The sequence below is a fragment of the Falco punctatus genome, assembly GCF_963210335.1.
Source record: "Falco punctatus genome assembly, chromosome: 14".
Classification (NCBI taxonomy): domain Eukaryota; kingdom Metazoa; phylum Chordata; class Aves; order Falconiformes; family Falconidae; genus Falco; species Falco punctatus.
The window spans coordinates 13,314,190-13,341,080 of NC_137594.1; the positions used below are offsets into that span (position 1 = coordinate 13,314,190).

At 40.0% G+C, this 26,891-nt stretch overlaps 1 protein-coding gene across 1 annotated transcript in view; it reads left to right on the forward strand.

Annotated features, from left to right (window-relative positions):
- The window catches only part of TSHZ3 (teashirt zinc finger homeobox 3), a 67,189-nt gene extending 49,618 nt beyond the window's left edge, over positions 1 to 17,571 (forward strand). Inside the window, exon 3 of the mRNA XM_080365091.1 lies at positions 12,780 to 17,571. Coding sequence (XP_080221217.1) covers positions 12,780 to 15,979 — 3,200 coding nt within the window. The 3' untranslated portion in view covers positions 15,980 to 17,571. The remainder of the gene's footprint in view (positions 1 to 12,779) is intronic.
- Positions 17,572 to 26,891: the final 9,320 nt, after the last annotated feature.

A 26,891-nucleotide genomic window follows, 5' to 3' on the forward strand; every position in this document is an offset into this window, starting at 1 on the left:
TGAATCAGGGCCGAATCTGATCCAGATTCTGAGATATGGTCTGTGTTTTCTGCCAGGCTGGTTTTAGTAAGTGGGCTTTTTATCTGGGAAACGGTAGTGCATCAGAAGCGCTGAGAGCATGAGGACTCTCTTCCCCTTTTACAAACAGGTAAAACTGAGTTTAAATATGCTGTCTGCAACAAAAGTGGTGGAAGGACCATAAATCGGTCTGCAAGTCATAACCGGGGCTTATTTTCCTTCTTTTTCCTCTAAGCCACAATGAATTCCTCCCGAAAGGCAGCTCACGCTTACACTCTGTCCATTTTTATGCACGCTTACTGTTTTACACATCCAACAGGGTTATGTATGCTTTTTTTAGTAATGCCTGCTGAAGCATGGAAAGGATCAACATTTCATTTTCATTACATTTCATTTATTTCTCTATTTTGGAGGAAGGGTTCCATAAAGTATAAGATAGACATAACTAAAATAAGTTTCTACCGTGGGTGAAAGGTATTGGTAGTTAATGTGACTCCTCATAAAGCAGCTGAATTGCAACTTACAATCAAAGATTTAGAAAAAATGTCTGCTCGATAATGTCTTTTGCCATAATAAAATACAGCCACACGAGGAGTAAAAGGCTAAAGGAATGGCCAGACAAAGACAGATCATCCGTTTGTGCTTCGTTTGAGAGCCCGACAAAGCTGTTACTTAAAAATACCTACGCTGGGTACAGGAACATGGAGCCTGCCATCTTACATGTATATTTAGTCTTTGGTTATATTATTTCAAACGTTACGTAGCTATAATAGCATGAAATAGATACCCCTACATGATACAGAGATAGATGTTACATCATTGCTGCTATAATGCTCTGCTGCAAAAGGACTTCTTAAAGGATTTCTAATGATAATGAAAATATTCTGATACAGCATTAAGGATTTTGCTACTGAAATGTGTTTAATGTAAATATGCTGTCAGATACCCTTCAAGTAATTGACAAGAGCAGATGATTAGCAGTGTTCTCAATAGTGTTTTTGCATAATCTTACATTTTGACAGAACTCTTCAGCAGCTTTTTATTGTCAGTGCTCTGCAATCAGTAATACTTTTTCCTTGACATTTACTTTGTCATTATAAATCTTGTAAGTGGTCATTTAACTTGTTCAGTATGCATGTAAGAATATCATTACTAACATGTTTGAAAAAATGTCTTCCTGTTGAGGAACTATTGTGAAAGTAAACTTAAAAAAACCCTAAATGAAGTGGGTTGATGAGTGACTTTATTAAATAAATACCTGTCTGTGATCATCTTCTTGCACATATCAAGGATGATTTTAAAATCACTTTCTTATTGAACATTTGCATATCAGTCATCAAATTCAACCTGGTGGTTGGATTTTTAAAATTTGTATTTTTTTTTTTAATTTAATGCTGTTGTTCAGGTATGACCATTTACATCTATTCTGAACAAAATTAAGCTCTTATGATCCATAAGCATTCATAATTACATGCTGCATGTAACGTTAATAGTCAATATAATAAACCTTCATCTTTATTGAAGCATCTCTTGTTTCTACAGCAGTTCTTTAATCTATCTCAATAGATTTCTAGTGTACAGCTCATATAGATTTGGTCAGTGACAAGGGTTAGAGTAGTCTTGTAGAACATTTACTTGTAGCTGTGAAAAGCCCACATTCATCAGAGGATTAGGTCGATCAGATTGTACCAGGATCAATGGAAGGACTGTGTGATCCCTCTTAGGCTGTAATGTGTTCACCTTCTTTGGAGAGAATTCACATACACACACATTTCTCTGTCTTAAAGCCATTTATCTCAGAATGTCAAATTGCAATAATTAACCATTATTGATCTTAAATTCAATTAACTTCATTAGCACAGGTCATGATGAGGGTGCTTGTAAGGGAAAGGCTCTTGACAAGTGTCTTTTCTTATATGACATTGAATGTTCACAATTGTGGCTATGAACTATTCATATTGTGCCACAGGAACATCTTTTTAAAATGACAAGAGTTTGGTTGGTGGCTCTGAAGCGACATTTTAATCCTCTCCCCCTCATCTTCTAGTTCTCAGGGTTTTCCAGCAAATTTTCTATTCAGGAATCAGTGAACCATTTGTTTTCCAGCACATTATCTTAGTGTGGTATTACAGCAAACCCCACCTATTCAAATCCCCTTCAGTTCAATAGCTGGTGCTAGATAGAGACTCATTTACAAAAGCGTATATTAGTATAGTTAGCAAATGAGTGAAATGAATATTCAATGCTTCTTTTTGCTATACATACAAAACAAGCTGAGGCCATCTCGTAGAGGTAATCCTTAGAATCTCTGCTTTCTCCAAGTCCTAAGATTCATATTGCAGTCAATAGTTGTTTTTTCTTAAATGAGGGCTGAATAAAAACTGTGAAAGGAGACAAAGCTTTGTTGGCCCACAGTGAACTTCTTTTTTTCATGGAGAAACTTCATTACAAGTTCACAGTAGCTGAAATTGTGATTGAAATCGTTTGGATTTCTACTATACCATTCATACAGTTGTATGGCGTTTATTGTAAGGAGGCACTGCAACCCAAATAGCTATTGAAACTACTGTATAAAGGGCTTCAATAGGAATTTCAAGTTTGCAAGAAAAATGGAGGATCAGGTTGAAGGTCTCTTGGTGCATTTTGAATGTCTTATGTAGTCATGATCATTTATAAATAAATCTCCAAATAGAATGACTCACTGTAATACATTAAAGCATTTTAGGTGAAAACTTGATTTTGAAAAACTTGACAATGAAGACAGCAGCTCGAGAGATGTGTGTTGGTATTGGTATAGTTAAACCCAAAGTCAGTGTTTTGGTTACTGTTATCCTTGTAAGATGCGGACAGATTAGGAGCAACCAAAGATCTGGGAATATTACAGAAAGTAAGATGTTAGATTTTTTTTTTTCCCCTTAGTGTAAAAAAATGCTAAACCATAATCAGAAAACTCTGAGAAATGTGGATAAAGAGAAATGACAACATCAGTTTTGTTCAGAAACAGATTTCTGTGACAATTAAATGGTCATTTTGTCACTACATTTGCTATTTCCACTCCACTATACAAAGCGTTTACTGAAAAGAGGCAGGGCAGAAGCAGAATGGGTTGATTACTGCATTGGAAGAAACTAAAGTTCCCTCACAACATCTGTTTGCTCAGTGAAGGATTATAATAATTAAGAGCTATTAGAGCCATATTGAGAACTTTTATGCTCATGCCTGCTTATCCTGGAGTTGGCTGTGAATCTTGTATTAGTTTGTTGAATGCCCTGTGTGCTTTTCAGTGATTAAAAGATGCCACCCAAATGCTGATATCAAGCAGAGATTGTGTCACTGGGTGTTTTAGTACCAGTGCATACAGAGAGTTTGGCTTTGTCTTACGAGGATGTTGACAGTGACTTTTATTTGGAAAAAAACCTCACACAAAACCCAGCAACAACAAATATTTTTATTCTTTGAGGATTCTGGTAAATATTTGTGTCCATTTGAGGAAATGGTAATTCTGTGCTTAGAAAAATTCTAGAGGCCAAAAAACAATTTACCCCCCAAATCAAACTTAGAGTCAAAGCATAACGTGAAGCTGGTTTTTCTGCTTATGAACATTTATTTCCCGCTGTAGTATGTGCTTGCATGGAGTGGGGAACTCTAACAAGTCTGTAGTACTTCACACCAAGCTACTGTCTTGGAAACCAACAGAAAACCACTTTTGTCTTACTTAGAGTGGATCACATTTATTCCTGATGAATAATTTATATAGCAAATGTAGGTCATTTTTTCCTGTTACTAATGCACATACTAATTGTATTTGTTAAGTTTATGTGGAAGTTTTCAGACTGTGGGGCTGCTCGTGAACTGCTTGCTTCAAAAGTTTGTGCCTGGCTGTTAAATCCGCGGTGGCGTTTCCCCTGTGTGGCTGGTCCGCTGACCCTTAGCCTGCCGGCTGGTAGTGGGGAGCTTCGTGCTCTTTTGAATGATGTTCATTGGTAACCCTGGTGTACTTGGAGGAGGCGCATCCTTTCCCCAGAAACGTGGAGGGGTGGGGAGGGAAGGAAGAGGAAGGTACTACATGAGTGTTGATGAAATGGGAACACCAAGACCCGGACCTGACTCAAACCAAGCAGCAGCTGAGAATTCCCAATGGGTGCGCACGGTCCCGGTTACTCATTTGCCTACTTCATCTAGTCCTGATGGTGCTTGTGAAAGGTTGTTTATGTGGTGACAGGGAAGTCCAAGTCGGGGCGTTTTCTCCTCCTTTTTCAGCAGGATCAGCCAGAAATTCCAGGATTATGCTCATAGGGACTGTTAAAAGAGTGCAAAGGGGGAAGGAGATACCCTCCCACTCCAGTGCTGTGACCCTGCATTGCTGCTGGCAGTCAGCTGTGGGCACAGACCACGGGACGTGAGCTGTTACCCAGCATCTCGGCAGCTGTGGTACTTTCGGGAGTCAGTTTTGTTGTGTATGTGTGACTGCAAATGTTGGACAAAACCCATAAAAATTTGGTTTTCCTGACCAGGCATGGTCTCCGAACTGTTACTCCTGTGAATTTTCTCGTAAGCGTGTTGTTCACTTCTGACTGTACAATAACAACATCTGAAGGCAAGTTTTACATGAGGAAGCCTCTTTAAAAATCTATATGGTTTTGTTCATTGTGCATGGGAGCAACTTGGACCTTGGGTCCCAATTAAAGTTTTTAATCTTCAGATCTCTTCTTGTCAAAAACTTGTAGAAGGCGGCAGATGAACTCTTAGAGACAGATCTCAGAGCGATCCTTGCACACCCCTTCCCATAGAGGAGCACACTGCAGTGTGATGGGATCGTGTGCTCTTCTCCAGATGACAAAAAAGGTGGTGTTATGTTTCATGGGTGGATGCTTTGATCAGATTTTAGAAAATCTCTGCTCAGCTGGTAGAATTCAGGGAGCTTAGGCACTGGGCAGAAACAAAGGCAGATCGCAGCCTTGGAGGAGAGAAGCATGATACATCACGTTGCATCTCCAGAGCGGTGGTAGAGCAGGCGTTTGCAGCGTACCTGGAGCCCTGCTCTGTGTTGGGAGCAGAAGGTTCTTCGGAGGGGAGTTGTGACAATGCTGCTGCTTATTTCAGAAACCTTTCCTATTTTCCCCATTGTGAAAAGAAGTTTGCTGGCGTTCTGCAGGTTCAGCATTTATTGGGTCCCAGCAGCTTGGCTTGGAGGAGAATTGTAACCACAGGCTCTGGGCTGTGCACAGTACATGCACCTGTAGGTATTTCACTGGCTATTTTTTCCTTATTAATTATTAATTGTTCAAGCTGTAAACTGGCAGTTATTTTCAATTATACACATGTATTGTACTCACATAAACACACTGAAGAAGCATAGGAAGAGAAACACAAACTTAAGCCATCTTCTTAGGTTTGTGTAAATAGCTGAATTCTATTTATTTATTTATTTATAAAAAGCCTACAGGAGTTACAGGCTCCTTGTCTTCTTGTCTGGCACTAGGCAAATAATTCTTAACTTATTTGGATTTCCAGATTTGCAGCTATAAATTCTGGATAAGAATGTTTCTTCTACAGGGCTGCTGTGAAGAATAAACACTCACTGAATCTTAACACCTCAGTAGAGTGATGCTGTCCAATAGTGCTAAGTTGTTTCTAAGCCATCATTTAATGTTATGGCATCCTGTTTTTTCAGGTGTGTATTTAATGGAGATAGTACATAAATACGAGGTTTGCATGGGAGTCCCTCATTTAACAAACGTCTAAACGGTATTTGGTTTCAGAAAAATGAATGTCTCCCTTTAGCAGAACTAGTAGCAACATTTGAATGTTTTCTCTCTTCATTTGTAGTTGGCCTGTATCGTAAGTTTCACATGGCAGCGTAGAGTCTAAAATGAATAGGAGACATGAATCCTGAACCCTCCTTTAACCTACACAAAACCCCAGGGAGTTTGGAATAGAGTGCCATGAGGAAAAGGTGCCTGCTGTAGACTTGTTTTGTTCTGCTCTTAGATGGCCCACACTTTAATGACACGTAAACTCATTCCTTATCGTCTCTTCACTGTGTATTCTTGTTCATGTAATTCTCAACTCTTAACACTTATGGTTGATTTGAGCTCTCTGAAGTTGCTCCAAATGTAATGCCACTGATGCTGGATTAGAGCAGCTGGCTAGCTTCCTCTGGCCTATTTCTGAGCTCTCTGTGGCACACAGCTGCAGTATTTTCATGAAGGAACAAACACAAGTATACTTCAAAAGTTTCTAGTGCCTAATGACAGCCACCCGTTAGATTGGCATGCTGTGTCACATCCATCCACACTGATTCCCAGTAACTCAATACGAGACCCTTACTGGCATGAAAAGGCTGCAGATTTATCAACATGCAAAAAATCCAGCTAAACAAGCATTAACCATGCACATCACATCAAATTAACATGTTCAAAATTAATATTCTTGACCTTGCCAGTGGGCAGAATAATCAGTCTTGCAGTAGGATCGTACTCCGGTGTGAGGTGCCAGCGACTTCAGCCGATGTGCGAGAGAAGTGCTGACCTCTCCACTTGGAAGTAACATTTCTCTCCCATAATAGACAGCCCTGCCTCTATGAAACAGAACCTTTGACCTTTCTAACAGGAATAATGTCCCTGTCAAGGTGCTGGGTAATCAGTATTGCCATGCCCGTTTAGAGACAGTGTTGTCATTTGCCACTCTTGTAAACAGGGCAGCCACTCCTACCTCCCATTGCTGTTGCCTAATGAGGAATATGCTAACATCTCTGTCAAGGAGGGAAGTCTCAAATACAATTTCAGTACATGGGAATTATCAGTCACTCTTGGTATAGAAATAGCTCATGTTGTGGGTGAAATGTTTGCCTTTCTTCCTGTAAGTGGAAGGCCTGTGGAGTGGGAGTTTTCTAACAGACTAATATAACTCTTTTATATGCCTTCATTTGCGTTAGGGCTTTGATTGACTCCTTCCACCAAGCTGGTTTTCTCTTGCCTCTGTTCATTAATTTTGTGAGCAAGGTTCTTTGGCACAGTCAAAGTGTCAGCTGGCTTTCTCTGGACTTGTGTCCAGACTGAGCCCCCTCATATTTCTGAATGGTCCGAAGGAAACTGGGATTTTTCATCGAGTACTTGAATCTTAAAGAATGTGTATTCTGTTTATTTTGTAGATGGCTGGTGTCTGCTTTAAAACAGAATGGGAACGGTGTTTAGGAAGAGGCTGTGCGCTGCCCGCAGCCCTGGCTGTGGCAGGACCAGCCCTCGCAGCACTGTGCTTTGGTGGGGGGCGCAGCGGGGGGCAGGCTGCAAGGGAGGGTTTTGCTGGCTGGGTCCTACTCGCTGCTCCACTTTATGGTCTGTTCTGATGCTTTTTCCCTTTTTCTTTTTGATTGGGAATATATTCATTCCGTAAGCATTGGGAGCATTCCTGCTCCCAATCCCTTTCTGCTGCTCTCTTCTTTTCAAGTGTAAAAAGTATACAGGCTTGGATTTTTTAAGCCTTGAGAAGCTTTTTTCCAAGGTGCACTCAAAATCAGATGGTTTGAGAAATGACCCTTAGTATTACACGATGATTTCAAACCATGCATAAATAAATAATAAAGCTGGTTGTAATTTTTTTTAAATAAAAAGCTATTTGGTTAAAGCCAAAATATTTCCAAGAAACTGACTGGCTTTGATGAACTTCTGTAGTTAAGCGTTTTTTCATGGGAGAACATTTGAATGTTTTGGTACTTTTTCAAGCAAAGAGCTTATATACTCGTTTAAATATGCCCCAGTAAGCTAATTAAAATAAATGAAAAAGTCTTTGTGAAAAATCATAATTAAAATAAGACATTTCAGAAGTATCAAAATGAAATATTTGGGTAGATCCAAGCTAAAATACATCATCTCAGATGCATTTTTCAGGAAATAAGGGAAGAATATTGGAGAATAGCAGAATATGCCTTTAATGCTATGGTTTTGTATTTCCAAACAAACTCAAGTAGGTGTGTGTCCATGTTACTGGGTGGGTGTTGCCATGGAAGGGATGAAACCTATGCGATGTTTTTTCTCTTGTTGCTGGAGTTCCTCTGGCAGTTGGGGTGCGAGCTGGTAGTTGTGCTGGTGGGCATCTCAGGATGTGGCTGTTTGGACCAGGACATCGCTGGGGTAACGGCTGTTCTGGCTGCAAAGGGACTTCCCTCTACTGGCAGAAACTTGGTGGACTGGTGATATTTCTCAGCTCTTGTATAGTAGATCTCTGACATCTGCGTGGAGCCAGGTATATGAGTTTATTAGTGTGTATATAATATGTAGATCATTTTGGGCAGTGATGGATCACAGTGTATTTCCACTGGCAAAGAAATGATCCGTAGCTCAGTTATGAAGGAAATTCCCTCTTGTGTGGAAATAAATTGCGTTATACCACAGCTCACTGTTATGTATTAGTATCAAATGCATTAATTTCATTTTTACCTAGCCAGTTTAGTTAATAATTATAACAGATATTAATGAGGGAACTGCCTGTTCTCGACTTCTCTCTGGCAGCACCTGCAGTAGGTTTCTGAACCCCTTTGATATCCTCATCTTCTCTAGAAACTGAGGGCCACACCAGGGAACTGCTTCCCATTTTTTTGTCAAATGTTATGCCACACTGACACCATTGCTCAGGCAGGCAATTTTCTGGGAGTTATGGTGCCCTGTAAGATGTAAACTAAAAACTTTTTCGAGAATTGTATTTTTTTTTTCTTCTTTTACTCTGGAAAAACAAAATCTTGGGACCACCTAATTTCTTTCATTTCCATTCTTATTAACTTTTCTGTCGTTAGAATTGCCTTTAAAGTTGGTTTTTTTTTTCCCCTCAGACTTTGCTGTTGAGATATTATAGAACAGTTTTACAGGTGCCCTGCTGTTTCAAACATTTATTCTACACTTGAAAAACATCAAACCAAGAGTCTTTTTTTTTTTTTTTTTTTAATAAGAAGGTAACAGCTGAGTAACGATGGGCAGGAGACAGTGCCTCTTAAAGACATTATCTCCACCAGGCAATGGGTCTCAGTGAAAAGATTTTATACCATCTCCTCCTGGTTTTATTCTCTGCTTTCATAGTCTCTTTGATCTTCCTGCAGGTACTTAACCAAACAAATTTCTCTGCTGTGGGCCTCCTCGTCCTTCTTTCTGTTGCAGCAAAGCTGTTGCCTTCACCTGTACTCAGACAGAATATAGATCGTCTCACTCCCCTGAGCAAGATCTGGTGGGGCAGGGATGGATCAGAGATTCCCTTGGTTGCAGATGGGCTCCTTTCCATGAGTACCTGCACGGAATCCCATACTCCCTGCTAGCATGGGACTGAAGACTGGCTTTAATCCTCTTTCCTCTTCTGTCCCGCATGCTGGTAACAATTCAGTTGGGTTTTCTGGGACAAAACATGTCAGTCACCGTAAAGCTACCAGTAGTCGTATTGCAAAACCTTTGAGTATGCCCCAAGTCTGCCATCGCAGGTTGGTCCAGGACTTGTTGGGTTGCCTTACATTGCCCTGAAGGCAAATGATTAGGTTATGGGCCCTTGGGATAAGGAATTAGAAGCTGCTGGCATAAACTCCAGTTTAGGAAGGTGTTGTAAGTCTTAGGCTATTTGCTAGAGCATCCTTATCTCTTGCATAAGTACTTGGTTGAAGAAGTTGGGGGTGATGTCACCTTTCATCCCTCCTCTCCTTTGTGCAGGGGAAAGAGCAGAAGGGGTTGTTCAAACTGTCAGTTTATTGAAGTTGCAGTTGCTGGGTTAAATTCCATACTGTCCTTTCATTTCCTACATTTCTGGATAAAAGACTGATGTCACAAGTTGGCTTTGCAACTTGAGCTTAGGAAGGAGAACAGCCATAGAGGAGGCAGCTCCTGGTTAACACGCAAATATGCTTGATAGTTGGTGAAAAGGGCAAAGAAAGCATGAAAGGTAAATAGATTTACATTTAGATGAGCTGCGTGCTGGAGGTTTTCCCTAATGTAAAAGTCACTCTCTAAAAAACCTGTGAATGTGACAGTGCAAGTGTTTCAGTCCAAACAAAATTCTTAAGATTTCAGCAGTAAGAGAATAAAAATGTAAAGGAAAACACACTAATTAGGGACTTGATTCTGTGACCCCTGTTTGTGTTGGTGAGCATCGGTCCCCAGGAGGACTTTCTCTGTCATGCGAGGATGGAGCCCAGGGCTCTGGTATGCGATGTGTTGGTGGGAATGGGTGGTACATGCTTGCACTAGCACTCTGGACATAAAGAGCAAAAGACAGGTGCAGTTACAGAGTGCTTTGGTGTGCCATCTCAGCTCACAGGTGTGAATGAGATCTTTATAATGCAGGCAGGGTGACAATGACCTTGGATTTTCCATACTTTCTAAAAAGGGACTTAATCTTCAGTTTGGCAACAGATGCAAGGGAATGGGAGTTATGAAAGAAAAACTCTTTTTCACAAGGAGGAAAAGAAAAAGGGTACATTTACTTCCAGGTCAGAGGTTTCATGCTGTTGTGCCTTCCTTCCATCCTTTTTCATATCACTAGGATATGGTATGGTTGAGAGAGACGTAGGTGATAGCCAGTTGTTTACCCACTATCAGTAGTTATTTAAAATTTTTCGGCTTTAGAGAGTAATTGGAACTGCTTTAGTCTCCTTTGCTAAAGTTTTTGGTAGAGTTTAGAAACGTGATGGAAATAGTAATTAAGATGAAAAACGATCTGTATGATCCATAGGGAAATGAAGGGATTGAATGAAATTTCATGAAAGAAATTGCATGCAACTATTCTTTGTAGAGGTTTTGTTGCAAGTATTTGCAGGGTAGGTGCTGAGCCTTACTACAAATTGCCAACATGACTGTAGTATGCATAAAATAATTATATTTTTGAAGTATTTTGAAAAAGCATAAAATAGAGCAAAACAGCACAGCCCTGTTTCATTGCATGTACTTATTGTTAAAGTCTGATCTTTGTATCAGCATCTTTGAAACATCTTATAATAAAGTTTTTAACATCTTTCTTTCAATCCACATTCTCCTGAGGGTTAAAAATAGGACCATTGCTGTGTGAATTTTCTGCCTTGAAATTATCTGAGCTGAAATATGTAATCACTATTATGTGTTGCTCTTATGTGATATGTTTGTGCTTTCAAAGGTTTAACTTGTATTCTGCAGATCAGATTATAACTTTACATGCTTGGAGGAAGATTCACTGCCATTCATCCATGTGAAAGAACAGTAGTGAATATTTTGTGTTACCTAACTGAATGAAGAAATACTCCATGTGAAACTAAAAGCCTGATTTCATTGTTACTTTAACGGTTGTTTTGTCTCTTGTGGTTTTCTGATAACATTGGAACATATTTTCCCTGAAAGAAGTTTGCAAGGTTCAATACTGTATATGTGATATCTACTATACTGTTCTACATTTTTCACTCTGTTGGTTAAAGTAGGTCTTTCTGGGGTGTAAACTGGTATCTTCTCTGCACTATTGCCTGAATAAATGAGCTCTAGATTATTCAACGTGTTTAAGATATAGATGCCCACACATTCCATATGTGTTGCAGAGAAGGTCAAAAGTCAAGAGTCTTCAACCGTAATCTACTGGAAATGCATTTTTTTTTCAAGTTTATAGTTGTATCTGTGAGAGATTGCAAGTAAATTTTAAGTTCCACGTAATACAGAACAGTCATGTTCTATTTTTGCTTTCTTGCTTAGCTGTAAATTAATGCATTATATAGAAATAGATAATTTTGACCAGTTAATGATCCTTCTCTTAATGTTTCCGTAGTTCTCTTGCCTGAAGGAAAAGCTTAGGCAGACTCAATATATGTAGAATATGTGCACGGAGGCACCGTGGAAAAAAAAAAAGTTTACTGTCAGTCCCCAACTATGCTATTCAAGAAGAGTATCTCAGACTTACATCACCAGTTGCGTTACTTGAGGGGGGAAAAAAGACAGGATCCCTGTTGGGTGTCCGTGTAGCTTATGCTGAGTAAATATTGACAAAGTAGTCTAAAGAGCAAACACTTTGACATTTGTAAGGTCCACTGGAAGGTCTTGTATATATTTATACAGCAAGAATGAGTACAGCATACCAATTTTCCTGAACTAGCTCCTGACATAATTCTGCGTGGGCTTTTTTGTTGGGAAAGGTATGTTTAAATGTGAACGGGTCATTTGTTACACCCACAGTGAATATCCTCAAATTGCTCTTAGTGAGTTTTTTGAAAAGGTTGCATCACCTGCTTTTACTATCTCCTCCTCTAAAATACGATACTATTAATAATGATAATTAAAAAAAAAAGCCCACCTCTTTTTTTACTATTGTAACTGGGGATTTTTTTACTTTGTAGAAATTTTTGATGTTTGTACTCTATATTTATTAAAGATTGAGTCTCAAAACTGTAATGAGCAAAAAATGCGTGCTTAATTTAAATTGTGAATCTGTCTGTTAAGAAATGCATTAGGGGTAGGAGAAGCATAAGACATATTAATTGACAGACAGGAACTGCTGTCTCTGAGGTTGATACAAGTAATTTATTACTTTAGAAATGAATGCCACCTCCAGAATGTGCTTCATTAATTTCAAATTTAGTTTTAATTTCAAGCTGTTGCCCCTTGAGAAGAATAAGGTGGCAAATTATGTTTGAAGAGCAGATTTTTTTCTTGCTCTGAAGAAACACTAAATTTTAACTGTTTAATTTTACAAATAAGTACACTTCTTTGGCTAAAACACTTAACCAAAAGTGTGCTCAGAGGAAACTAACTTATATTTTCTTCTCTTCGCAATAGCCTATGTTTCAGATGAACTAAAAGCAGCAGCACTGGTGGAAGAAGATGTGGAACCTGATGAAAATGCAGTTGATGGGGAGCCTTCGGCAAAATATGCATGTCCAGAAAAAGACTTCAGTAAGAACTGCCAAAGCTACCAAAACTCTCCAGCAGCTGAATTTTCCAGCCATGAAATGGACAGTGAGTCACATATCAGTGAGACAAGTGACCGCATGGCAGACTTTGAGAGCAGCTCTATTAAAAATGAGGAAGAAAGCAAGGAGGTTTCGATACCGCTGGAAGACTCTACTGTATCTGATAGTTTAGAACAAATGAAAGCCGTATATAATAACTTCCTCTCCAATTCCTACTGGTCCAATCTCAATTTGAACCTTCACCAGCCGATTTCGGAAAAAAACAATGGTAGCAGCAGCAGCAGTAGCAGCAGCAGTAGCAGTTGTGGAAGTGGCAGCTTTGACTGGCACCAGACTGCTATGGCTAAAACACTGCAGCAAGTTTCTCAGAGCAGAATTCTTCCTGAACCGAGTCTTTTTAGCACAGTTCAATTGTACAGACAAAGCAGTAAGCTTTATGGCTCTATATTTACTGGAGCCAGTAAATTCCGCTGTAAAGACTGCAGTGCTGCCTATGATACTTTAGTAGAATTAACAGTGCACATGAATGAAACAGGACATTATCGAGATGACAACCATGAAACTGATAACAATAACCCCAAAAGATGGTCCAAACCTCGTAAACGTTCTTTGCTTGAAATGGAAGGGAAAGAAGATGCCCAGAAAGTATTAAAGTGTATGTACTGTGGTCATTCATTTGAATCTCTTCAGGATTTGAGTGTTCATATGATCAAAACAAAACACTACCAAAAAGTGCCTCTGAAGGAACCTGTTACACCTGTAGCAGCAAAAATTATTCCAGCTACTAGAAAGAAACCATCACTGGAGCTTGAACTTCCCAGTTCTCCAGACTCCACAGGTGGGACACCAAAAGCAACAATCTCGGATACCAACGATGCACTTCAAAAGAATTCTAATCCTTACATTACACCAAATAATCGCTACGGTCACCAGAATGGGGCCAGCTATGCCTGGCACTTTGAGGCAAGGAAATCTCAAATTCTGAAGTGCATGGAGTGCGGCAGTTCGCATGACACTCTGCAGGAGCTCACGGCTCACATGATGGTGACAGGACATTTTATTAAAGTCACTAACTCTGCCATGAAAAAAGGAAAGCCTATTATAGAAGCCCCGTCGACACCAACGATAACATCCTTAGTAGATGAGAAAGTCCAGTCTGTGCCACTAGCTGCCACCACTTTTACATCTCCTTCCAATACACCCTCTAGTGTTTCCCCTAAATTAAATGTTGAAATAAAAAAAGAAGTAGATAAAGAAAGAGGCATTGCTGATGAGAAAATGAAGGACAAAGAGAAGTCAAGTGAGGATGAGGAGAAATATGATATCTCCTCAAAATACCATTACTTGACTGAAAATGACCTAGAAGAAAGCCCTAAGGGGGGATTAGATATATTGAAGTCTTTAGAAAACACAGTTACATCAGCTATAAACAAAGCCCAGAATGGCACGCCAAGCTGGGGTGGCTACCCCAGCATCCATGCTGCCTATCAGCTGCCTAATATGATGAAGCTGTCGTTGGGTTCATCTGGGAAGAGTACGCCATTAAAACCTATGTTTGGAAGCAATGAACTAGTATCACCAACTAAAAACCAGCCCTTGGTGTCTCCGCCAAGCAGTCAGACCTCGCCGGTGCCAAAAACAAACTTTCACGCCATGGAAGAGTTGGTAAAGAAAGTCACCGAGAAGGTGGCTAAAGTGGAGGAGAAAATGAAAGAGCCTGAAGGAAAGCTTTCTCCAATGAAGCGTGCGACGCCTTCTCCGTGCAGCAGTGAAGTCAGCGAACCGCTTAAGATGGAGTCCTCCAATGATGGTGGCTTTAAAAGCCAGCAGAACAGCCCAGTTCCTCAGAGAGATGGTTGCAAGGACAGTCCAACTGTAGAACCTGTGGAAAACGGGAAAGAACCCATTAAGTCCATTGTAAGTTCCTTAAGTAGCAGCACAGCTATCATTACTGATCACCCTCCCGAACAGCCATTTGTAAACCCATTAAGCGCACTGCAATCTGTCATGAATATTCACCTTGGGAAGGCAGCAAAGCCATCTTTGCCTGCCTTGGATCCAATGAGCATGCTTTTTAAAATGAGCAACAGTTTGGCGGAGAAGGCTGCAGTGGCCACCCCACCTCTACAGTCCAAGAAAACAGACCACTTAGACCGTTATTTTTATCATGTCAACAATGACCAACCCATAGATTTGACGAAAGGCAAGAGTGACAAAAGCTGCTCTTTGGGTTCAGCGCTTTTGTCATCCACATCGACATCTTCTGCATCTTCTTCATCTACAGTGACAACAGCAAAGACATCTGCAGTCGTGTCATTCATGTCAAACTCGCCGCTACGCGAGAATGCCTTGTCAGATATATCTGATATGCTGAAGAACCTGACAGAAAGTCACACATCAAAATCTTCCACACCTTCCAGCATATCTGAGAAATCTGACATTGATGGTACCACAATAGAGGAACCAGAAGAGAGTACACCAGCTCAGAAAAGGAAGGGACGTCAGTCTAACTGGAACCCTCAGCACTTGCTCATATTGCAGGCCCAGTTTGCAGCCAGTTTACGGCAGACTTCAGAGGGGAAATACATCATGTCAGACTTGAGCCCTCAAGAAAGAATGCACATTTCCAGGTTTACGGGACTTTCGATGACCACAATTAGCCACTGGCTAGCCAATGTGAAATACCAGCTCCGAAGGACGGGGGGAACTAAGTTCCTTAAAAATTTGGACACTGGGCACCCAGTGTTCTTTTGTAATGACTGTGCTTCACAGATCAGAACTCCTTCAACTTATATCAGTCATCTTGAATCGCATCTGGGTTTCAGGTTAAGAGACTTGTCCAAACTGTCCAGTGAACAGATTAACAATCAGATAGCACAAGCAAAGTCACCGTCTGAAAAGCTGGTGACGTCCTCTCCAGAGGAAGATATCGGAACTTCTTATCAGTGCAAACTTTGTAACAGGACTTTTGCAAGCAAGCATGCCGTTAAACTTCATCTTAGTAAAACACATGGAAAGTCACCAGAGGATCATCTTCTGTATGTTTCAGAGTTAGAGAAGCAGTAGCATTTGCTTTTGATTAAAATAACTGTAATTTGCTTTGAGGAAAACTGTCAAAGACGCCTTAAAGCTACTGTTTAGTTCTTGGCACATGTTCTTATTTTAACTCCAGAGTCACTCTGGGCTGAACTGTTTTGTATAACTGTACAGTGTTTAAATAGAGGTGCATAATCAGCTGTTGTTACTGGTAAAATATGAAGGTTAAAATGCAGTGGTAAGTGTTTGGAACTTTGTGTAAATTGGATTTAGTTGCTGTGCATCCCTCTGATGCATCAAGCTGCATGCATTAACAGACAGTTTAATTAAGCATTTATAACTAATTCTGGTGCACTTTTTTCATGTGACCTAAGTGTGCTGGTATTTCTCACCCTATAATCTTTAGCCCTCTGAGTACTTTGAAGCACTTTTGCATTAATTTGGTAAAAATGTATGGATATGTTTTTTTTAAACCCTTAGCAGCTTAGTTCCGATTACTAATATGAACCTCCATTTATGCAGAGGTGTCTCACACCTTGAAATTTAAAAATATAATTTTCACATTGAAACATAGATGTATATAGTGTATAGATTTCAAAATCTCTTATGGAAAATGTGATTGTGGTTAATGCCATTTTCTTTTTCTTCAGCATTTTTAGCAGCAGTGGGTTTTGTACCTGATAAGCCCCAGGTATAAACTGTACCTATGTATAGTGTATATTTCATTTTTTAGATCTAACAGTTTTTCTTTTAACATCCAAACATTGTAAATTATATGATGAAAGATACCACAGATAGCATTTATAAAATATTCAGAAACATTATTCTTAAAGCAAAGTATGTTTTGTTTTGTTTTGCTATACAGTACATCTATATTAATAGAGGTTCATGTTTAAATTATACATATTTATTAGTGTTGCTATCATTTGTTTATTTTTGGGGTTTTTTTTTTAACCATCTGAAGAAACAGAAGCCACGGACTGCATTCCTGGCATGCATCCTAACTGTTTTGCACAACATGACTTTTAAAGGTATTTATTAGTAAAAAAAAAAAAAAAAAAAAGAAAAAAAAAAAAAGAAAAGACAAAAAATAATTCAAAATAAACTCAGTGCTCAAAGGGTTAAATCTATTTGAAAAACTTGTACTGTATTTCCTAAACATTGATAAAGCCTTTAAAATGTTTGTACTGTAATACTTTGCTTAAAAAGTTATGAGGCATTCTGTGATATAACCTCTTTTACTTATTTATAAGCACTCTTGGTTGTTATTTCCTATTGTAGAATGCCTTTTTATTTCAATTGGTAACTTTCTGTTTTGTTCTGCCTAATTATTCTCCCAAGATTCCATACTGCAGCTTTATCTTTAGGCATATGAAAGGTAACCCGTGGTTACCAGCACACTAAGTGATTCTGTTCGTCTCCATTTTTGGCAGTTAATTTGCAGAAGTAACTGACAGCTGACACCATATGAGAATCTATGTATAAAATATTGGCATGTAAACAGCACAGACACTGTAATGCACTCTGTGCCCTGTTTTGTTGTTGACAATGAAGCACCATTATATGACTCTTCATATAACCTTTTTTTCTACAGCAGCATTAAAATTGTCTTTTTGCTATAATTTTGTGTTGCGTTCACAATTATGTCTGAAATGTGCTACGACTAACGAGCACATTAAAATTAAATTGTATGCTATCTGTTTATGACTGAAGCTTGAGTAGGTTTCTTCATCTGCCAGGTGCTGGCAGTCAAAAGCTGCACATAAATCACTGGAGTTTTAGTGAACTTTAGCATTTAAAGAGCAGGGTAGCACTTATTCAAAGGCTGCATTAACAGATTTTTTTTCCCCCAGCAAAGATAAATGAGTATTATAACTCCTTTTTGAACATCAGGTAAGGCTGACTGTGAAGACGGGGTTTATAAGCAACGTGTAGCAAAGCAAATAGGTGTTTTGCTGTGCTGTGTATTCAGACCCAGCCAGGCACCGCTACTAGCACGCGTTCCCCCTGAGTATATTGAGCAGAGTCTGCAAGTGGCACCGGTGGGTATTTCACAGCTTAGAGACTCTCTTTTCCATCTACCCAGCATTTTCAAATGACAGGGTTAGGAACCTGAGTCCAATGGCTTCGAACTTTGCGATTTTGAAGGGATTCCTCTTTACGGCCCTACCTGCTGTTGTACAGCCTTCACAGCAGACAGCGAGAGGGGAAAAGAAGATGAACAAACACATGCCGAACACAAACAACCGGGAGCATTTATATGATAATGACAGACTTTTACTGGTGTTGACAGGTCGTCCCATCAAAACCATTGCAAACAATTTGCATCTCCGAAGCACCTATATTACTATGCATGTAAATAATGTCTTTTGCCAGTCAGGTGAATTCAGGAGTCTGGAGATGGTTACGTGGGAACCAAAACCACCATTACAGCACTTAAGAATCATGTCTCAAGTAATAACTAGCATCCCAGTGTCAATGTACAGAATTTCCTTTCCTTTTTTTTTTTTTTTTTTTTTTTAAATCCCCTGTCTTCCAGTAAGAAACTAATTCAATCTTTGGTTCTTTCTGTCTGTCTTTCCATCTGTCTTTCTGACCGTTTCCATCTTTCTCTGTAATTGTGAAGGCCAGTACCATGTCTTCAAAAATGTGTTTGAGTGTTCTGTTTGTTCTGTAGCGGATGCTGCTAAGCAGACCTAGTGAATGGGATTAATGATTAGGGCTCTGGGGTTTCTTTTCCCTCCTCTTTTGGCTCACAGTTGTGTCTGATTTTAAGGTCATTTGTGTGTCAATGTTTATGGCCTCAGCTCAAATTCCAGCAATAAAACCGCAGCGTGCCATTTTACTGGTTGACTATACCATCCCAGGAGTCCCCCTCACTTACTTAAGAGAGGCAACCTGGCTAGCTGAAGTCTTTCATGAAGCCTCCCAGGTGGCTGTCCACATTTTTTGCAAATAGATGATCTGTCTGAATGCAGCCAAACTTTTTACCTCTACAGCAGAGAATTCCTCCTTTGAAAATGATAACAGCTTAAATATAGTATTTGGTTGCAAACCCGAAATTCACACATAAGGAGACTGGCAGATTATCACATATATTGTCAATCAATGTATTTTTAAGATGCACCATTGACTTATAATAGTAATGCTAGAAGCTCTGTATGGAATACTGTTATCTGGGACAGATAGTCCCGCCTACGGGAGCGAGTAGAAGCAAGAGACGACGGAGTCTATTGCAGTGTTCCTTCTGCTTATTGTTAAAATACAGATAGGGGATCAGTGATTGCAAACACCAAACACCTCTGATGCAACTGCACGTGATCTGGTAGAAGTCTGTTCCTGGGCCTGACTTCCCTAGGTCTGAATGTGCAGTGAGGCGACAGACCAGGTAAAAATTCAGGGAGAAACCACATCTGTTAGTGTGCACCAGAAGTGACTTTTTAATACATTTTTTAAATGTGCTCAAAACTTTGCAAATGAATGGTTAGTCAGGATCTGCATATCCCAGATTTATTAAAATAAAGTTCAGCTTGCATTTCAGAACCTCCAGGACTGGCATACCAATGTGATTTCACATTATAAAGAATTTAGAGAATCAATGAACTAGAATAATGTTCTTTTCATCCATACACTGATATGTATATTGGCATGGTAACTATTAGTTCTAACCAAATCACCAACCTAGCTACGTTAAGATAATTTTTTTCCTATTAGACAAACATGAAGGTATGGGTGCAGGATGTTAAAATATGCATCTGAGCTCTCGCTTTGGCTTTGCATTTGATATTTTATTTAGAAATATGCAGATCAAGTGAGAGAGAAAACAAAATGCCTCAAGAAAGAGTTTAAAAATGAAATTGTGATGGAGTGGGAAGAGCTTTAAATCACAGGTGTATAAAGGTGACCCTGGTCTAACCCCACCCAAGTAGTGGCTTGTTGCAGCATACTGTATATCTTCCAGCCATCACATTTACGCAGTATCTTAAAATAACATTTGTGATAAATGTGCAATTTAACTAATTTATGGTGCTATGATGTGCTCAGGGCTACATGCAAGATGAAAATCTTAAATGGAGCTTGAACAGCTCACTTCACAACAAGAAATCAATATGCCAGATCTTAGAGAGCTGTTCACTGGAGTCAACATTTAGCAAAAAAAAATAAAAAAACAGTGAATGTATCTTTAAGTTTTAGTGAGTAAGAAATCCATAATTAACTGAAATATGACTTTTAAGCTAGTGTAAGGAACTGTTTCTGAAACCGAAACCTTTCTAGAAGCTTCATTATATTTTATTTTTGTATTAAAATTAAAAGTATATTGTTTTAATTACACAGTTGCTTTTGTGGTAAACACCATGTGCGATTTTTTATCCAAACCAAACCAGATTAGTGTTACCAATATGGGAATTATCTGTTGCATTTTAATATGGCTATGTATCTTGCTATATAAAGCTAGTCACAGATATGACTCTGCATTTTATGACAGCAAAAAATTTGGCTATACTTTGAGATTTAAAAAAGTACTGGCATGTATTGAAGGGAAGAACCATCTGATTTTGCAAGTTCTTATTCCAGCTGCAACAGAAAATGAAGTAACTGGGGTGCAAGTGGAACAGAGACAACTGGTAATAAAGGTAAATTTAATTAATAAACTTTGTATTTTAAAATACACCTCCAGAGAGCCTTATATATTTCCAAGGAAAATATCAAATTATTACAATTATTTTTGCCTGCTTTGTTGGCCTAGCTTTTTGTTACAAGGATATGTTGGAGCTTTGCTAAGTAGTCTGTTACTCACACTGCTCCACAGAGCTGAAATACAGGGAATGGTCAGAAAACTAGTATTTATTGAGCGAAGTAGGAGGGGAAAAAAAAAAAAGTGTGTCAAGATTACTCGGCTTTTAAAGTCACTGGATTGTCCTTGTAGCAAGGGATGAATACTTAATACTTGACTGGACAGTTCCTGTTTTAGGAGTGGAAGTACAGATGTGTGACTCCCTTGGGTATTGCTAGTAAATATATACAATTGCCAGCAAAAAAACCCAGTAAATGCTCTTCTCCTGGGACTTTGTGCCAAGATGTGCCTGCCAGACCTTGGTTGACCTGCTGTAGGTAAATGAGAGAACGAGATAATTACAGCACTGCCACCTTGGAATATGAAAGTGTCTCTGTTGTTAGGGGTGTGGTAGCAGTGAATTTTGTTGAGTTTCCAGTAATTATCCTATAATAATGAAAAGCTTGTATATGTTTAAGACTACAATACTACGGCCCTCGCTGAAGACTATTTGCATAAGAAGTCAATTTTTTGCCAGTGAAGGAAGAAAGAATCGGGGTCATTTACAGGAGGGAGCAGAATTATGTATTAACGCATCATTATATATGTCTGTTACAATCTGTTTTCAGGCCTTGGTTTGGGGCAATAATTTTAACTAAATGTTCAGCATGAAAAAGATGACTTAAGTTTTACTAACATGTAGCTCATGCTGTATTCATTATCTAGTACATACACAAAGACAGTGGTGGTGTTACATAAATTAATTTTTAACATGTAAACCCAACCTTCCTTTATACTTTGTATCCAGCTTATGTATTAGGGTAGGGTTTTGTTTGTTTGTTTTTCAGCAGTATATTGCAACATATACGTGGGACACATTAACTTCCTCAGCAGCTGTTGCTTGGTTCTCTTCGTCTTATTTATAGCTTGAAGTGCACTTCTGGTTGAATAATCTTTTAAGAGAATTGAAATCAGATAGACTTTTTGGGATAGATGGATATGGACCACTCACCAAGTTCATATATATAATCACTCACCAAGTTCATATGTATTGAAATGAAATTACACAGCTGCAAATCATACTTATATACCAATGTGCCTATCTCTCATTGTAGGAGTGATTAGAAAGTAAAATTAAAAATTACAACCTAAGGCAGCTACACCAAAAAAAAAAAGAAAATTTTGAGTAATAATATAGCAAGATATTTTCTGTATATCCTGGTTTTAAAATTCTGAGTTTGTTTTGTCATAGAGCGAGCAGAAAGAAGTAAAAAATGGCAGTGCCAGTCACGGCCCTGTTTCCCAGCTGGGGACAGGGGGTGGGTGGTGGAGCTCTTCACACTGATAGTGATGTCTTCCATACCTGGGGTAACGGGTTTATGTGCTCCTCGCATCACCCTCTGCACCACGTTTGGGTGAGAATGGACATTTCTTTGCTGATACGCTTAAACTTTGCAAGTGGCTTAGTAGACTTCGTAACCGAATGGGTACCTAAGTTTCTGATTCCTTGCCACTCGATGCCTGAAGTAAGGACTTTGGTCGCATGGAAAGTGAATTTCAGGTGATTTGGCACAGTGGAAAAGACTGTATTAGACCTGTCAGTGCTGTTCCACTCCCTGTAGAGAAGATAGTGTCTTTTTTTTTTTTTTAAGTATCAAAAATATAAATTAAGAGAGTAACTTTTAAACTTTAGTATAAATTAAGAATGAAAAATAGTTCTTTGTTGAGCTTCAACATACCACATTCATTCTTGCGTGGTAGGAAACGGGACATGTTTATAGCCATTGTAGTTGTGAGTTAGTGACCTTTCTAGCCAAGTGAAATGAAATTACTTGAAAATGAAATTCTTTTTAATTGGCATATTTGTAGGTGTTGGGGAAAAGAAGAGGACTTGCTAAAGTGTGTGCGTAATACAGAGCCTGTGAGGAACTGTAAGAAAAGCCTGAAGCCTGTGCTCAGATGCAAACCTGTGCACAGAGAGGCAGAATGAGGTAGGTGTGTCGGGAAGCAGAGTCATATTCTCGGCTTTTTTTTTTTTTCTAAACTGGAGGTACACTCACTGCAGTTACGCCTCAATGACCATGAAACCGAGTCGGCAGAAGCTGAAGGACTCCGCTCCTGAAAGCCTCATCAGGACTTGTCATCGCTCTAATGAATATCATTTAAATTGCTTTGTATATTGGTGGAGTTTGGATGTCGATTTAATTTGTGCATGTGTTTGAGTTCTTCTGCTTGGCTAGGCTAACAGAGAGCAACAGCCTAATGAAAAGTGAGTTGGTGACAGCGTGATGAGCCCCAACCCAATCAAATGTGTTTGAAGGGCTGTTTTGACAGGGATCTTAAAAGTAGATCTAGAAAAGAGGAGTAGTGCTTCAGTTCAGTGCAATTGTTTCAGGCTAAGATTACTGCTTTTTGTACCTCTGAACGGCTGAAAATTTTCTGTGTGCACTCTGGCTTGTGCTAAAACATGAATTCATCTCAGGATTGTGTTTAAAGGAGCCCAGAAGAATAGGCTTCCCCTGTTAAGTGTCTCTGGAAATTAATGGAGTCAAAACACAGCTTTAAAAAAGTCATTATTGGGGTACATGAGTAATCGGGAAGCAAGAAATGGCTTAACCAGGGGTTACAGTGTGCATCTCCATCTCCAATGCTGTGTTGCACAGGGCAAATGGGAAGAACAGCAGCAGATTAACACTGGAGGGCAGGAACTGGCCGCTCAGGGCCAGCCGTGGACTTCTCTGCATTAATTCCCATTTACTGTGCCGGGAAGTTGAGCATGCAATGTCGCGGAGCTACAGAGAAGGGCAGAGCAGATGGAGAAATTCTGCAAAATGTATTTCAGTGCTCTGTAGGTATTGCGGGGAAAGTGTGGGGACAAGAAAAGCTGACCATCAGCAGCTCGTACTAGCTGTGGGGAGGGAGGCGGGTGGGACTGAGAAAGTCCTTCTCTCCTGAAGGCTGTGGCTGTACGGTACAGAGAGAGGAGGCTCCCTGGGGGGCACAGCCTGGCTGGTACAAGCAAGGCTGGCCCTCTGCACCGCAGAAAACCTAATCTTCAGTGTGGCTGGGACGCTGCTCTCCACTCACCATCAACTTACCTGAGTTACCATACTAGCAGTATAGACGCAGTCTCACCGGGGGATGACTAGAAGCAGGTGAAACAGCCACATCAACCCTATAAATTATACTAATTCTTCTAATCTCCAGTAAAATGTTCACTTTTTGCCTCTAAAATATGAATTTGGAAGAGGAAAGAAAAATAAGGTCTTGATTTTTATTTGCCACTATGAAGACAAATTGATTTCCAAAACAGAGCTGCTGTCAGAAAGGGGAATAGAGACTAGCGCTCCTCTGTCATCTCTGAAGATGACAGAGCACTCCTGCGTGGTAGCCTGTACTTCACAGGGCTTCAAAATGGACAACGGGTTCCTAAGCATTAAACAAAAAATAACGCAATTTTAAAATTTCATGTGAAAACTGAAAACCCAACAACAACAATAACAACAAAAGACCAAGGGAGGGAAATTGGGTTACAAGAAAAATCTACAGTCCGGATACTCTTATCTAAGAGATGATTAATACATCAGATAAATTGTTCAGCAATGGTTCATGCAAACAGACCCTCTATAATTCTGCCAAAGTCAGTGAGATCAATGTGCTCTGCTGAATGATTGTGGCACTGACCACTCAAAAGAAAGCACCTAAGGGCAGCTGTAACTTATGCTGATTTCATACCCCTCATGATTTCAAAATGTATGAGATTCTCTAGCTCCCTCTGAACCGAATCCATGTGTAACCTTCAGGAGATTCTTGGTCCTGTTTTGGGAGTGAGCATGACCCTTTCCTTCTTCATCGGCCCAGATTCTGTAAATGCCATATGCTTCTTTTTAATGTGGTAAGCGTTTTAATACAACCATCACCCCCAGACAGACTAGTTACCATCAATAATTTGAATGACAGGGCTTTGGTATGCCTCTTAATTTCAACATGGGATTTGTGCAGGGTGCAAGAACACCCAAAAAACCAAACCAAACAAAAAAAGAAATATGTGATACAAAACGTGTGTAAGTCTCCAGCAAGAAACGATGAGATTTTTAAAAAACCCACAAATTCAGAGCATGTGTTTGAGTATTTAATGCTAAAAATATAAATTAGGTATTGAAGAAGCACAAAGCACCCACTTGTACTTCCTTAATAGGGCTTTTATTAAAGGCACTAGAAGAGATTCCAAGGAGGCAGAGATCAAAACGGTGGTCTCATCAGCTATGGTATATTAGCAGCTTCTCAGGAAGCACTGAACAGCAGGCAAAACCACACTAACCCACAGGTGCGGGCACATTATATTGTAAACAGTTCTGATCCCATAGAAACACTCGGCACATGTAATACTCCCTCTTAGCCTTCTTGCCTGCACTCTGAAAGCTGCTTTAACCCCTCTTCTGCTGGACACAACCGAGCGTGGCACACTCCCCGCTTTGTAAGTGGCGTGCTCCACCGTCACATCTTCCTCACTGCCCTCCTCGGAAAGCCTTGCTATTGGCCATTTGCTGTGTTTTCTTGCAAACCTGTTTGGACCTCTCTTCTAAGAGGTTTCTGTATGCAGGATGACAAATGCCACAAACCTATCAGAGACACCCAGCACCAGACCACTGATGTTTCTGACCCACCTCTCCCCTCTGTTCTACAGAGCTGTTCCCTGGACAGAAACACTCTGCTGGGCACCTAGGCTGCCCTACAAGTAACAGGGAAGGTCTCATGGCCAAGTAGGGATTTTTGAAGCTGGTCAGACACGCAGCAACATAACCAGGTACCTAGAAACGAAATACTCTGGGGAGTAGCTGAAGCATCTGTGCTACCACTCTTGGCTAACAGAGCCCAGATAGGTGCTGCCTGCCATCTGTTAAGCATCCCAGCTGCAAACCCTCTCCTGGAGCTGAAGACCATAGCATCCCACCTTGCAGCCCTGCAGCCAGAGCTCTCCCTTCCATTCACACTTTGCTCTAATCCAGAGAAGGCTTTCCAGCAGGCTGAGCTCCTCCCTGGCTCTCAGTGCATTTTCTTTCTTAACCCAGGCAGTGAGTGTCCCCCAGCCCAATTTGGACCAGACCCCACAAGCCCCCTGCTTTCTGGGGAGCTCCAGAGCTCAGCCCACCACACCTCACCTCCAGGCCACCAGCAGCCAATGAGATTGGCATGCCCCAGCTGGCAGAAATTTAGCTGCTTACTGAGTTAAATAGGAGCTGAGAGGGGGTTTGGAGAGCATCAGTGACTCGTGTGGCAGGCAAATAACGTGCCTAATGACACCAGCCTCTGGATTTCCCTGCTAGTTGCCCTTATAGGAAGTGCTGCTTGTTGGACTTCATAGTCTTCAGGGAAGAAGGCAAGTCCTGTGAGTTGCTACCTGTGAGAATTTAGACTCATAGATCTGTCAAAGAATTCTTACACTCATTTTTAATGTTCAGCCTGAGATAAAGGCTTGATGTGCTGTTCTCTTTCTTTTAATTACGGGCTATTTTACTTGCTCCCCTGTATCCCCTGTAACTTTGGCTCACATCTGTTTAACAGTGGGTACACAGCTCCCCCCCCCCCCCCCCCCCCCCCCCCCCGTTAGGTTTGTTCTGTTTTCTTGAAAATGCTTTGCATTTTTGAAATGTGGAGAGAAAAAATGAGGTTTTAATAGAATTTTAAAGCAGCTCACCTGTGCTTTCTTGTATTTTAAAGTTATACAATGAAAGTATCTATACAACAGCTCATAAAAGAAGAAGCTTTTTTATTGTTTTTTGTTGCTTTGTTGCTGTTAAGGCAAAGTAGTTGATGTGGCAAGCAGGTGGCATGACACTAAGTATACATGACAGCATATATGTAATACCATTTTCTTTAAGGAAGTTTGTATGCTATTTCTCATTGTTGAGCTAAAGGTCAGGGTGTCAGGTGACTTCTGCAGCAAGAAACAATTCTCCAAGCTGCAAAACTTCTGCTGAAGTTGGTGACATTAAGAAAGATGGAGGCAAATTGGAGAGAACCCAGAGGAGATCAACAAGAATGATTAGAGGTTTTGCAAACATGACCTATGAGGAAAAGTTGAAAGAATTGGATTTGTTTAGTCTAGAAACAAGTCGTCTGAGTAGGGACATGATAACAGTCTTTAGCTATGTTAAAAAAAAAAAA